Raw genomic sequence first — 14331 nt, 5'->3', positions numbered from 1 at the left:
GGTCGACATCTTGGTTTCACCATTGATTGATAAGAGTTAGAAAAATGAAATCAGAACTACTAAAGGGTCCTTCAGAAATTCTGAATGCCATGCCGATGTAATTCGGCTTTGGCATGGCATACATTAAATTTCAAATGAGCAAAATTGGTTTACAATTTGAATTGGGCAGTTTTAATTTATTATCGAAACGTGAACTTTGTCTGAGATGTTTGTGTTGTTTGTTTTGTGTTTACTTCTCACATCTCTTGACGTCGTTCTTGAAGCGAAAGGACAGCCCTCATTTACACACCCGTCGAAGCATCCGGCCGTGCTTGTTCAATAAAACATGGGAGGGCTGCCTGGTCCTTCACTGACTGTGAATTATTCAGATATGCTGCGTATCGTGAACCTCTGCTCTTTCTTCTCTCCCTCCTCTCCCACCACCACCACCACCACCACCACCTCCACCTCCTCCTCCTCCGCCGCCGCCGCCTCCGCCCAGGCGAAGAAACAGGATGTCCCACGCGAGGAGCAGGGACCCTCCATCAAGAACCTGGACTTCTGGCCCAAGCTCATCACCCTGATGGTGTCGGTAATCGACGAGGACAGGCTTGCATACACCCCAGTGATCAATCAGTGAGTCACCAAACGTGCCTCTCCTTTTGCTCAGGGGTAGAATCCCGCCCCTCATATTTTCAGTTGTGTGTCACCTCCATCATGACTGTTGCCTCGCAGCACTGTGTGTTTCAAAATGAGGCCACAAACAACAGGCTATGTTCTGCACAATCGCATCTTTTCTACTCCCTGCCCCAAATTCTCTGGGCTTGCTCAACATGCTCCATTCTAAGTTTCCAGGATTAGAATTTTTAGTGGAGATATATTAGGCGCAATAGCGATGATTTATTTGAGAGAGACGTAGCGCGTAGTAGCTTCTGGAGTGGAGCTACCTCATACCTCAGCACTTACACATCACAGGAAATATTTTTTAGCATTTTTTCTGGCAAGGGGCCACATACAGCCCAAATAAATAACGTGCTTAAAATATATGCAGTAAAGAGACTCGTTCAGTCCTCTGCCACCACAATGATATACAGCACCGTTCATGATGTTAATTTCCTATTTTTTCTTCCGTTATCCACACACTTTATCTACAGTATTCATGTGTGTAATGCTTATCATGCTTCATTGCTTGTGAGATGTCTCAGAAGAAGTATATTTCCCTAATAACGAAACCAAGAAGGAAATGTTTGCCTTTTCACAGAATTCACAGTGGACTCAATAAGCTTGATCCTAGACTCACAAGCCCATTAGGGCTCTGTAAATTCAAACAAATTCTGGTAATATTCTGTGCGATTGTTAAAGTTATATCCACCCTCCATCAGATATATGGTAGGCCCAGTTTAATTTTGCTCCACTGACTTGAGTCTCCCCACATTAGAACAATAAGAGCTTGTCCATTGTTATGATCAAAAATGATTTATTATGCAGCTTATTTTTTTTTTTTTCCTACTCAGATGCTGCTTACTGAAACCAAATCTCGAATAAATAGATTATTTATGTTCGGTTAAGGCATACCTATTTATGTATGAAGAAAGTGGTAAAGTGATGCCTAATAGCCAAATGACTAATATCTCTCCAAGGGCACAAGGAAATATGACAGCGCAACTGAAATTCATGACGATAAGAAAAATACCCGATAATGTGACCAAAACATGTACGATTGACATCTGTACATATTTTTGCCGCCTTGATTTTCTGTGACAGGATTTTCTGTACACATTCTGTACACATCGCTGCAGTTAGGGTGAGAATAGATTGTGTGGTATCCCTCCGCCCACTCCAAATCGAGTTAGCGAGGCGTGCAGGTGGAGGAGGGCGACAATGTGCGCATCCTGAAGCAACCGGTGGATAAGCTATTAATAATCATTTTCAATGGATTGCTCTGCAAATGTGTTGCTATAGAAACGTGATAGTTGGCTTCATAGCAAGATGTTGAACCTGTGAAACACCCAAAGTGAAAACGGCATTATTTGGAGGAAGCTGCATATTTATCTTTCCGCATCATTGTCACAAAGACGGGCGGGTGTAGTGTTGATTTCAAACATTTAGGGATTGTATACTTCAAAATTACAGTAGACAAATACGCTGAAGTAAAATTTACCTTTTGCTGTAACGGTACGGTAATCCTGTTTTCAGTATAATATGAGGAGGCGAGCTCAATATCACAAATTAATACACAAACTCCATTTCAATTGTCACTAGGTTCCCACAAGAGCTGAACATGGGGAAGATCAGTGCAGAGATGACATGGAACTTGTTTGCCATGGACATGAAGTACGCCATGGAAGGTAAGTGTATGCGTTCATGTGTGGTTTGTTTCTGGACCGATTCTTTCGACCATGACTCTATTGGAAGGGCCACAGTTGTACCATGCTGCCTCATGTGTTGGCCAGTCTAATTCAGTGGCTTACTCTGTGGACAGATTGGCTGTGAGACACGGTCTCTTTGGGTTACAGTACAATGTGTCTCCCTTATTGATTACCTCCTGTGGAAAAGGTCATATAGTTGTTCTGTTTTTTTAATCAAGATCGTTGGTGGTGCCCCATGGTTTGCAATCACTACACCCCCCCCCCCCCAGTCTGCAATCGGAGAATCGCTTCCCCAGCTTTGGTACTGCTTTCTTTTTTTTACGTTCTGGGACCTCTGAAATGCTTCGGTCACCTCCCTCACACAGGCACTTGCTGTTCTGACACCTCCCGATTTACGGATTAAGCACTGATTGTCATAAATGATAACTAAGTGTTTATAACGTAGGGACTGTGTTTACAGACCTAGGGACCAGAAAAGATGTGCTTAAGAGCTCCTTGGTGTATTAAGATGGATTGCATAGTGTCTTGGTTTGGACACCAGGTATAAATCCTATGTTGGGCATAAATTCAATATTAGAATTATTGATTGAAAATATGAATTATTAATTGAAATCTGCCAAGATCCTGCTTGTTATTTAGGGTTTCACATTCACTAGTTGTGTCATGAAATGGTGCTCTGTTGCAGGTATTAAGACCCATTGTTGTGATGGGGCTGTAATAAATGTAGCACTCTGTCCTTTCTGAATTACCCAAGAGTCTTTGTTTCTGACAGATGGACAGTGTGAAATGTCATCTATAAGCCTTCTCAGAGGATTGTGATTGAAAATGGTTGGGATTTCTCCTTGGCATTAACAACCTTCATTAAGCAGGCATAATTTATTCCAATCCGAGCAGCACCACTGCTATGTTCCAGGTCTTGTAATCTGTGAGCATTGCCATGGAAACCAGGTACAGAGATAATGTTAATCGGTATACGTCTCGCACTGGAACATGCATGGCATAGGTGAAATGTGTCTTTTAATGTCAGAATAGCTCTTGCGCAGCCTCCCTCAGTGAACGTTTGTGCTTCCATGATTTCTGCACATTCGCTGATTACATAAGCAGGTAACTGGAGCTTCCTCTATCTCCATGCATTAGGTATGGAGCAATCTGTCAAGAAGCGTTTACTTCTTTCCGCTCAGGAAATCATCAAGTCCACATTCTTTCATATGAAGTGACACTGTGATGTGGAGAAGTGAGAGCTAAAATCCCCACAATGCTGGGGATAATGAAATCAAAGTTAAAGATGCTCCAAGGATCCACCGCCCCTAATCCAGGGGAAGGGAAACCCTTTTGACTGCCGTGATTGTTCTACCTGCTCTGCAGTACTGATCAAAGCTAGACCAGGAGTCGGTGATAAATTTCATAACAGTGAAATGTCATAGCTGGACTATTATTATTATTATCTTATCCTGCTTATTCCTGGTCAGGGCCGCAGGGGGGGTGCTGGAGCCTATCCCAGCGTGCATTGGGAGAGGCAGGAATACACCCTAGACAGGATGCCAATCGATCGCAGGGCACACACACCATTCACACACACATTTATACCTACCTGCATGTCTTTGTACTGTGGGAGGAAACCGGAGTACCTGGAGGAAACCCACATGGAAAGACCCAGGCCGGGATTAAACCCAGCTCCACCCAACCAGTTCTGTTTCATTCCTGGAATAGCTATTTTTATGGGATTAAAAAAAAACAGTTATTGCAAGCGCAGATAGTTTATTTTATATTTGGATGCCAAGATGTGTTGGTTCTTTTTTAAACCAAAATCAAATAAAATTAAAGCAACTAAAACAAAAGGCAGTGGGCTTTGTAATTCGCAGCTGAAATTGATTCCATTCTGTTTTCTTCAGTGAATACGCCAAAAAAAGTATATATCAAATCAAATATCCATGTAGTGTTAGTGAAATGTTTGTATCCTCATTGACTCTAGAGCTGTTCTATTTCTTATTTATGTTCATTCAGGATCATAAACTTCCAAGAAAGAAAGAATATATGTGCAAAGGAACTCAATGAACAATGAAACACATTTGTTATGGCCCCATTTACAATAGGAATGTCACAGAGAAATGTACAACACAACAAAGGGATTTAACGAACAGACAACTACTGTATGATAATGTCGGGAATAGGTCTTTGTGATAGCTCCATGTATAGTTATGCCTCACTTTAAATGATGGTTACATCGTTGTCAAAACCGATGCAGAAAGAACATTAAACATGAATGAGTAATAGAGGTTTAGGTTCCACATCCCCACTGGTGGCATTTTCACCTTTTCTGTTGCAAGCATTAGTTATTTATTCAGTCATTTTTTGTAATTTAAAGTGGAGGTACCTTGGCTAAAGGGAGTTGTGTACGTATGTAGAGAATTTTGATGTTGGTGATGTCAGAGCACCCTTAGCCTATATAGCATTTTTATAGATGGGGTAGGTTCAGGTTTACAGGGGTATCTCAGATAGGGGGTATCTTCCCAGCAGTGTTCTAGATGTCTGTAGGCTCACAGTGGTCTTCATTTAGAGATACATCTGTCCTTTTATCAGTTTTAGCTGTCTTTTGTTCTACTGTGTGGACTGTTGCAAAACAGTTCATAGATGAGAGTGCACAACTTGTACAAAGCCATGCTGTGTGAATGGTATACTACAACTTTACCTTGAGTAGCACATTTGATTGTAAATTGTAGACAAAATAATAATAAAAGAGAGAATAAAAGGTAAGAGTGGCAAAGTGGCAAAGCAAAATGATAGAAAAGAAATGAGGAAGACTTATAAATCATTTCACTAAAAAACTGTTCAAAATTATAGAACAATTATGCAAACATAGGGTGAGTTATACAAATGATGAGAGACAGGAGAACAAAATGAGAACTATTATAATTGAATGAATGGAAAAATTCTGAGCAGTCGAAAAAGATGATACAATTTCATTTTGAAACATTGTTAACTTCAAGTCTAATTACCAACAGATTGTGAATCACAGTGTATTTCATATTATCATGTATTTGTCCACAGAAAAGAATGACTTTGTTTTTCCTTTTTTGTCAGAAGGATAATTTTGACAATAGGAATGTGGGTTTAGACAAAGAGCTGCAGATATTCAATAGATTTGATTGACTATGCAATTTCTGTTATTCGCTGACCTAAGGGAGCAAATCAAGCAGAAAGCCTGTTTTATGAAAGGGTGGTTAACTTGCTCAATTCCTGGCCCAGATGCAGTGCCACACATTTGTTTTCAGCAAACATGAGCTGGATGTCTTATTGGCCACTGAGTGATGGACGTAGAATTACCCCAGAGTTTTAAACCTCGGTTTCCAGCAACATAGCTCTGATGCCATTGTTGCTATTCAGGACTGTAACCTGCTTGGTCCAACAGATGAAACAGACCCTTCATGACCTCTTATGGTAATGTCCAATGTATCATCGCTACTAATATTTTTTTTGTTCCAACTGCATTGAGGAACCTTTTGCTTTAGTCAGAATCTTGAAGCTAACATACAACAGGACTGCAATTGGATGCAAATTCATTGCCTGTGGAAAGACAAGGTCTTGAGATATTTGTTTTGTTTTCTTACTCTTTCATTTGATACATTAGTACGGCGGGCCAAAGGATGACTTAGAACAACACAAACTCAAGGCGGCAGACCACCACCTGAGGTTGTTCCCGCCGCTGTCAGATGAAATTCCGGCAGAGGGTCATAGAGATTTTTATGGCCTCGTCTCTACGCGCCGCTGAAGGGGCAGTGGGGGGGGGGGGTGGGGGGGCTGTGTGCTGAGGCTGTGGACCTTCCATGCCTGTGCGAACGATGGGCCCAGTCCCACAGCCACTCTGTCATCCCTCCTTTATCCCCGTGCATCTGATCTCAAGGACGACTCAAGCGCACTCTGCCCGCTGAAGAACAAGGCCTGAAGGCTGGTGGAGAGATACTTAACTTCCAGATTTCTCAAAGATGTGCATAAAAGCGCATGGCTGTTCAATACCTTGTACTGTAATCAGGATTCTGAGAGAGTTTTTCTAATTTGGTTTAAAGGGATTAAAGCATGGAGAACAAATCACAGAGTCTTCCTATCCAATGATGGATCAGTTGTGTTGCATTATCACTCCTTGCTCTAGCTAGAAATACGTGGGCATGGCAAGCAAAGAATATTCTTTCAAATGGTAAGCCTATATAGACAGAATGGCCTGTACGCATATGCAGTCTTATGCTCCTGTATTCTTGTAAAGTCACTCTGTGTTGCAGCAAGCAGAAGAAAATCGATTCAGCCGTGCACACTGAAGGGAGCACGGCACAGTTTTTTTTCCGCCCTGCTCAACGAGGCTGCTCTAATTAAGATACCCACTCCAGCTCTGCCCATTTTCTTGCAACAACAATAAATTACTGGCTGTGTTGGGGAAAGGTTGAAATGACAGGAATGAGTCCCCAGACCTTTACTCTCCATCTGCACATAGTTCCCCTCAGACACGTGAATGGTGTTCAGCTATGCTCATGGGCTATAGAACAAGATAACAAGATGGCCTAGATGCGTGTCTCAGTGGTGCCATTGGTTGCTTCTCTCGCTCGCTCTCTCTCTCTCCCCGCCGTCTCTCTCGTTTTTACACTGTCATAAAAACAATGTTGGCTTGAACACCACTGCCAGAGAAAGACACTGGTTGAGGTATGTTGTTCCAAGTGTTCAAGACATTATTTATTGTTTTATTGTTCTTTGAACAATAGTGTGTTAAAAGTGTTATAGAACGAGTGATAAATCTTTGTAATCTATGCTTGGTTTATAATTTTTCAGTTATTATTTGCCATTAGAATTCTGTTTTAACAATTTAGAAAACTCTGTTCCTACAGAATGTTAAATAAATGTCATGTTTTATTGTCTTTTGGCATGGAATAGAATTATTGCTTGGATGGGAGTAGAATGCTCTTACAGATGTACTATACTTCTTTTTAATAGAATAGATTGCTTCCAATCAGAAAGTAGCTGAAAGGACATTGAACTCTGGCTTGCACTTCAGTGTCCAATAAAAACAACAGAACTTAGTTTCCCTGCCAAAAATATTGGTTGTAGATTGCCTATACTCTACTGCAGGCTTGGAGATTCATCATTTATAACAGAGAGATTAGAACGAAGCTCAGCCTATAGAATAATATATCTCCACAGGTACAATTTGTGTCACCAAAACCTTGTGGGCTATAGCACAGTGCTTGAGAATCTCTTTAGGATGTGTTCTGAGACTGCTGTTAATAGCTGAGCTATAGAGACTATGCCTGTTCCAGTTTGCCATCATTTGTGGATATTAGTATATCATGCAAGATGCCTGGCTGCTTTTTGTCTGGGAACAATACTGCAGATGCTTATGTTGTTCAGTTAGCAAATGGTGCAATTTGAGAATATCTCAGCCAGCTGTACGGCTATTCTCATTTTCATTTAGGTCCTACTGCACTACAACAAGATGTACTGCTGCTTACAAGACTTTCTGTATTACAGCTTGTTTTTCCAGGCTAATTGTCTTTAGTGTGTTGAATTAGGCAGAAATATTAGAAATATCTTTCTCTGGAAAGATAAAATTTAAACAGAAAAGTGACTTTAGGTCAGGCTCCAGGTCTGGAAATCAGAATCCTGACTGAAGCATCACTCTTTGCTTTGACAAATGAATATTCTTGAGAATTTCAATTCATCTTATTGCCCTAGGCACCTATAAATCTTGCACGTTTCTGAGACAGAGTGTTATATATGTGTGTGTATACCTTCTGCTTGCCTCAGCCCAGCTAGCCACAAGATAACACTGAAAACGAAGTCTTGCATTGATGAGAAGGGTCTTTGTTTCCGGATGGACCCAACCATTATGACTGCACAACCACCTTGAAGTAGTTTATTTCTCAAAACAAAATTAGAAAAAAGTTTGTGGTTTCAAATGAAGAAACTACGCTGTAGGCCTGTTCCTTCCAAGGCACTTTCCAAGAATAATTTGTCTGGATGGGTGTGTACATTGCAATAGCGTCACTATCTTGTGTTGCACCACATTCTGTGGGGGGGGGGGGGAATCATTTGCTTGATTTGTATGCAAATGAGAAGTAGAATAGCATGAAAAGCTGAATTTCTTCTGAAGTAGCTGTGCCCCTTGTCTTCTAAGTGGTTGGAAATAATTATTTGTGTCCGGTTTATTCACTCATAGCAAGTTGGAGGGACAGGAATAAAAAATTGCTTCTACACAAGGAGCTCCAGACTTTGATGCATTCTCTGGTTTTTCCTTCCTGAGGTGGCACTGGGGTGCTAAAAGCTACTTTGCTAAATTTAGCCTGCTCTGTAATTTATTGAATAGAGCACGGAAGTTTTATCGGGAGACTCGTGTGTTAATTAAAGGTATGAGTTATGTGACGGCTCAGGAGCGCTGAAGAAAAATGGATCTCACCTGAATATGTCTGTCGGTATCTCCTCTTTGTGACCTCTTTGTCACCTTGTGCTGCAGTCTTAATTGTCAAAGGAAAGTTTTAGAATGAACATTTATCTTATTAAATATTAGTCCTCTGTTGAAGGTACTGTTCGTCTCCCTTAAGCTTGTTTTCTGGGTTCAGTCCTGGTCTTATCCTGTATAATCTCTAGGCTGGAGGTATACAAGGATAGCAATGCTTATTAGCAAGGGCTTCACCTTATTTATATGCCAGTGCCACAAATATCAGTCTTTGTCCTTCTGAAAAGAAATGCTGCCTTTTGCTTCAGGTTCATTTCATAAGGATTCTCTGCTCTGAGAGAGGAGTAGAAGAGGGGGAGGGGTGAGTGAAATTCAGTGTTGAGTGCTTCCCATCTTGCAAAACACAACAAGCTGTTTTGTTCTAACTGTCGCAGCTCGGTTATTGCATTTTGTTGGCAGGAGCCGCCGGTCTGTTTCCCAGCCTTCCTGGGAGTGTTCTTTAGATTCCGCCAAGTCTGTCTCTCAGTGCCACCTGGCACTGCCCTGGCCATAACATGGGACGTGGGAGGGCTGCATGGCCCTCAGGAGAAATGTGGCTCACTATGCATGTGTCACAGGAAGCTACTGTTAACCAAACAGTGACCCACTTATACACGGACCCCACCACCCCCATCCTAGCATGGCTTGAAGGAAGGTCACTGTTGGGCAGGGGCAGCTTGGATCTAAATATGCCTAGGGGAATTGTCAGCAGAACCAAAATGAGATTTAAAGACTCTTTCTGGAAGGCAAACATAGCATTAGAGCCAGTGAAACCACAAGGGGGCACCGGGCAAGAGGACACCAGAAAGCTGGACACCATGGTGATAAGATGGCAGAGAGATTAGGGACCAGGGCTGAGGGAACACCCCTCTCACCCCTGTGTCTGCATTGTCATGTGATTCATGGCACGAGACTGTTTCATAACCACACCTGAAAGAGTACCATTTAAAGCATTATAAGGATCACCATGGCGATAGCAACGTCCATTCATTTCTAGTGATTAAAATTTATGCCAAGGCACCAAGAGTAATTTGGCATTACCAGCTCAAATCGTGTCTAGGGAGGGAGATGGCATTATTTTCCATTCACACGAATGGAATAATAAAATGGACACTTTTGAAGTGTTAGTGTGTAATCCAGTGCTTTTTTACTGTGCATTGTTCCGACTTCTCTCTGTGATGAGCAGGTATTGCCCAGTGAAGACACCATTGAGCATGCGCCATACCATACCCACTCAGTCACCTAATGTTTACGTCAAATTTCTGAATCGTGGCTATAGCTTGTGTGTGTGTGAACATTGTCAACTGAAAACCACTTATGACAGCCAGTGCAACCAAATATTATGAAACCTGCTTATGGATATTGTGCTCTGAATCCTTTCAGTGCTTGGAAAATCACAGTTGGCAGTCCTCATTCGATACACAGTTGGACTTCACTTTTAGTGCATTATGTGCCAGACAGCAGGTTTAAGCATATGTGAAATATTTCATCTGTGACTTTTAACATCATCGTGTAAGAAACCCGCTGAGTGAAAAGAATCATGAAAAAAATCACTGAAATAATGCTTGTTTTATTTCAGTCACCACATACAGTTGTGTCTATTATGCAGTGAATGAGAGGGATGAGGAGATTATTAAGGATTGTGAATGCATTCCATGAGTGAAAATGTTCGAGACTCCGTCCAGACCATAAAGAAGGGCTCAGCAGTGTCAGTCTCCACACCCTCTGCTTCAAAGTGCGATGTGTACTGTGATAGGAAGACAGAAAGAAATCTTCCCTTCAAAATTCTGCTGTACATATCTAACTGAACCCAGTGTTTAAAGCACTCCAGGAGGGAACAATAAAACTGAGCATTGAAACAACATGGCCCCAAATCTCCCGAAGCTCGGTGGAGATGTACAGTTTGGGTTAAAAAAATATCTAACTTTCTTTCTGTTGCACTGCTCAAAGCCAGGAAAGCTGAAGCCATGGGACGTGAGACAGGGTTTTCCTGAAACAGCAAAAATGGCATGCATGCATAATTTATAACAGGACACACGTTTTCCCCCACTTTTGACTTTTCCAAACTCAGATCTTCAAAACTTTAATCTGATATGGCCTTAGATGGTACCACTTCACAACATGTCACCACTAGGCTTTATTTTATTTTATTTTCTTCAAATTGATGGCATCTTGCTGAGAGTAGATCTGTTAGATGCAAATATATCTCTTGTAAAGGCATCCTGTGACAAGGTGGAACACTCTAAGAAATATAAACAGGCAATGTCAGCAGTTAGGACTGCGTATTTTTCACAGTTAATAACAATAAAAACAATTCCTATTTTTACACCGTGGCACAGCTCATCCAGAAACATCCATCTGTTCTTAATTTTTTTAATTTACCCAATCAGGCACAACGCTATTGGTTTTCACCTCCTACTCTGAGGTATTCCACCACCTCAAATGGCTGTACCTTCTCACAGTTAAAGGTGATCTCCCTTGAGACCCTTACAGAACTTTTAACTATCAAAACCCACCACCTGTATCCTGGACCGCATTCCATATAAACGTTTTGAGGAATTGCTTCCAATTTTAGGGGAACCAGTTCTTAATATTACTGTATAAACATATTGCTTGGGCTCTGTCCCAACAGCCTTTAAAAGGGCTATCATTAATCTCAGGACATAACCTTGAATATTGATGGCTCTGTTATATCACCACAATGGTGGAACACCTTTGTTTTATTTTTGATCCCACTTCATTTCAGCTGCACATCAAGGCTATTACCAAGACAACATTCTTCCAACTGCAAAAAAAGAATCTGTCCTATGCTTTCAATGGAGGATGCTGAAATACTATTACATGCATTTGTTGAGTATTGCAACATCCTTCTCTCTGGCCTTCCAAAATTGACCTCTACAAGTCTGCAAATTGTTTTTTTGATTGCATAACACCCATTATGGCCTCTCATCACTAGTTACCAATTTAGGCCAGAACCTCCTTACCTGTAAAGCTTTAAATAGATTAGCATCAGCTTATTCAGCTGACCTTATTAGCCTTTATACACCTGTGCACCCTCTCCAGTCTATGAACAAAGGCTATTTATTTACCCCAAGGGTTATTCGGAAACAGAGCATGTGCCTCCCGTACTCTTTGTCTCTGGAATGCCTTTCCTACATTTATTAGAAAAACAGGCACAGTTAACATTTTTAAATCGAAACCTTTTTCATGTGGTTCTTGTCTACCATAGTGTTGTCGGGTGAACAGCTTTGATTTGTTGAAGTGCCTGATTGTGATTGTATGGTCCTCTTAGTCATATTCATTTAATTTTCTTACTTTTTCACCTGTGTGAATGTATGTGCATATTTGTGTTTGCTGCGTGTGTATGCATGCTGTTTTATTTTATGTATTCTTTGTTTCACTGTAAAGTGTTTATAGTGATATCTTGGTTGGTTATAATGCACTTTAAAATAAATTTGACTTCACTTTGACTTTGACAGAGGAATATTTTTGTAGACAGCATGGTTTTTATTGACAGTTCTGTAATGTCAATTTTTTCAGTTTTCATTTTTTCCAGGCTTTGTTCTGCTGCATTTTGCTGAATTTTTTTGTGGGCCTTTGAGAAAGGAATTAATCTATAACATTTGGGATTAATTTTCCAAACAAGTCCCAAATCATTTTTCTGCAGTCCTTTCTCATTCAGACTCCATCTGACAGCATGTCCTGACTGGCTGTTGGTCATTAGGTTTGAATGTCACTTTTGCAATGAATCAGCAAAATCTTTGTCTTGTACTGAAACTACAATCTTCAGCCATTTTCATTTTCTTTGCATTTATAGAGCTTCCTTATGGAATAATTGTCTTTGCTAGAGGGGAACTCCTTTTATACAACAAGCTGCTAGACCAACAGAACTCCAATTATTGTATTGTGCTGTCAGGCATTTTCACTGACATGACGAAAAGACTGTAAAGCTAATTATGAAGATCCTTGAACAGGGCAGCGTTACTGTTCAAACGACTAACCCTTTAAGGCTGCCTGTTTGGGATTGCAGATTAATTCTGTTTGATAGGTGGGAAAGACAAAAAAACGGAACCAGATTTTGTGAACAAACTAACAGTGACAAGTTTTGCTGCCGTCTGCTGTTGTTTCTTTGTTTTGAGTGTCATTGAACTGTTATGAGACATGTAGAATAATTGCTCCTGGCGTGATAGTAATTCCTGGCACTGCTGACCCTCGTTGCCCGTAACATCCATGACAATTCAACTTTGCAATTTCTTTTTATGCTTTGTGAGGTGGTTGTGAGAGGCTTAATTCAACTGCAATCTGTGTCAATGGCCTCTTCTGTGAATAATGGGTCTGTAACACTGCAGTCATACTTGACTACTGGGTGGACTGAGTACTAGAAATGTACGATGATAAATGACAGAGTCAAATTCTGAAGGGTGTTTTTTATTGTGCGTACACAGAGGAGCTAGAATACAGATTGAATTTAAGAGTGCTTTTAAAGGAAAAATGTCTTGCCTAAATCTTTGTACTTCGTAGCTTGACTGCTTTTGCCTTTGAAGTGAATTTCCGCTTTTCACATTTTCAGCATCTCCCGAGAGTTCTTCAGAATGTATCTGAGATCTACAATCTTTTTCTGTATTTTAATGGAACTTCTTCAAAACCACAAGCTATTAAAAGAATCATATATATATATATATATCTGTGTGTGTGTGTGATCAAAAGTATCTGGACACCCTTTTCTGCTATAACAGCCTCAGCCATTCATCTGGGAAGGCTTTATACTTGATGTTGGAGCATTGCTGCAGGGATTTGCTTCCATTCAGCCCGAAGAGCATTAGTGCGGTCGGGCACTGATTGGACAATTAGGCCTGGCTTGCAGTTGTCTTTCCAACTGATCCCAAAGGTGTTGGATGAGGTTGAGGTCAGGGCTCTGTGCAGGTCAGTCAAGTTCTTCCACACCATTCTCACCAAAACCATGGATGTCGCTGTGTGCCCGGGGGCATTGTCATACTGAAACAGCAAATGGTCTTCCACAAATTGTTAGGGAAGCACAGAATCGTCCAAAATGCGATTGTATGCTGTAGCATTAGGATTGGCCTTCACTTGAACTATAGGGCCAAACTAAAACCACAAAAAACAGCCCCAGACCAAGGGGTGTCCAGATACTTTTGGTCACATAGTGTATATACTGTATATGCTGGCATTTGTTTCCTTTTCTGAGTCTCTGAAGCCAGTAGAATTTAAGGACTACTTTTATATAATGTCCTCTCATCTGTAGAGAAAAGGCTCAAACATGACCTGTATGTCACTTGACATCCAATAGCTTAGAGAATTGAAATCATTCCACGAAAGGAACTCCCATTCATATAAGATGCCAGATTCAATAGCCACTGTGGGATTCAGCAGAAAAGGCATCCTCTGTTTATAGGTTAGCAGGTAGATCAATTTCTGTTTACACTTACATGGCCTTGAACAATCAATGGCGAGCATCTTTTGTGTTGTCAAAGCATAGAAGTTATTCCC

The 14331-nt window shown here is 40.9% G+C and overlaps 1 protein-coding gene across 1 annotated transcript in view; it reads left to right on the top strand.

Annotated features, from left to right (window-relative positions):
• The window catches only part of LOC135255363 (protein unc-13 homolog C-like), a 100464-nt gene that overhangs the window by 47165 nt on the left and 38968 nt on the right, over window positions 1-14331 (top strand). Inside the window, exons 17-18 of the mRNA XM_064336441.1 lie at window positions 482-615; window positions 2242-2327. Coding sequence (XP_064192511.1) covers window positions 482-615; window positions 2242-2327 — 220 coding nt within the window. The remainder of the gene's footprint in view (window positions 1-481; window positions 616-2241; window positions 2328-14331) is intronic.

The sequence above is a fragment of the Anguilla rostrata genome, chromosome 5 (assembly GCF_018555375.3).
Source record: "Anguilla rostrata isolate EN2019 chromosome 5, ASM1855537v3, whole genome shotgun sequence".
In the NCBI taxonomy this organism is placed as follows: domain Eukaryota; kingdom Metazoa; phylum Chordata; class Actinopteri; order Anguilliformes; family Anguillidae; genus Anguilla; species Anguilla rostrata.
The sequence above is the reverse complement of the archived record's forward strand: the minus strand, read 5'-3'. Positions and strand labels throughout refer to the sequence as shown.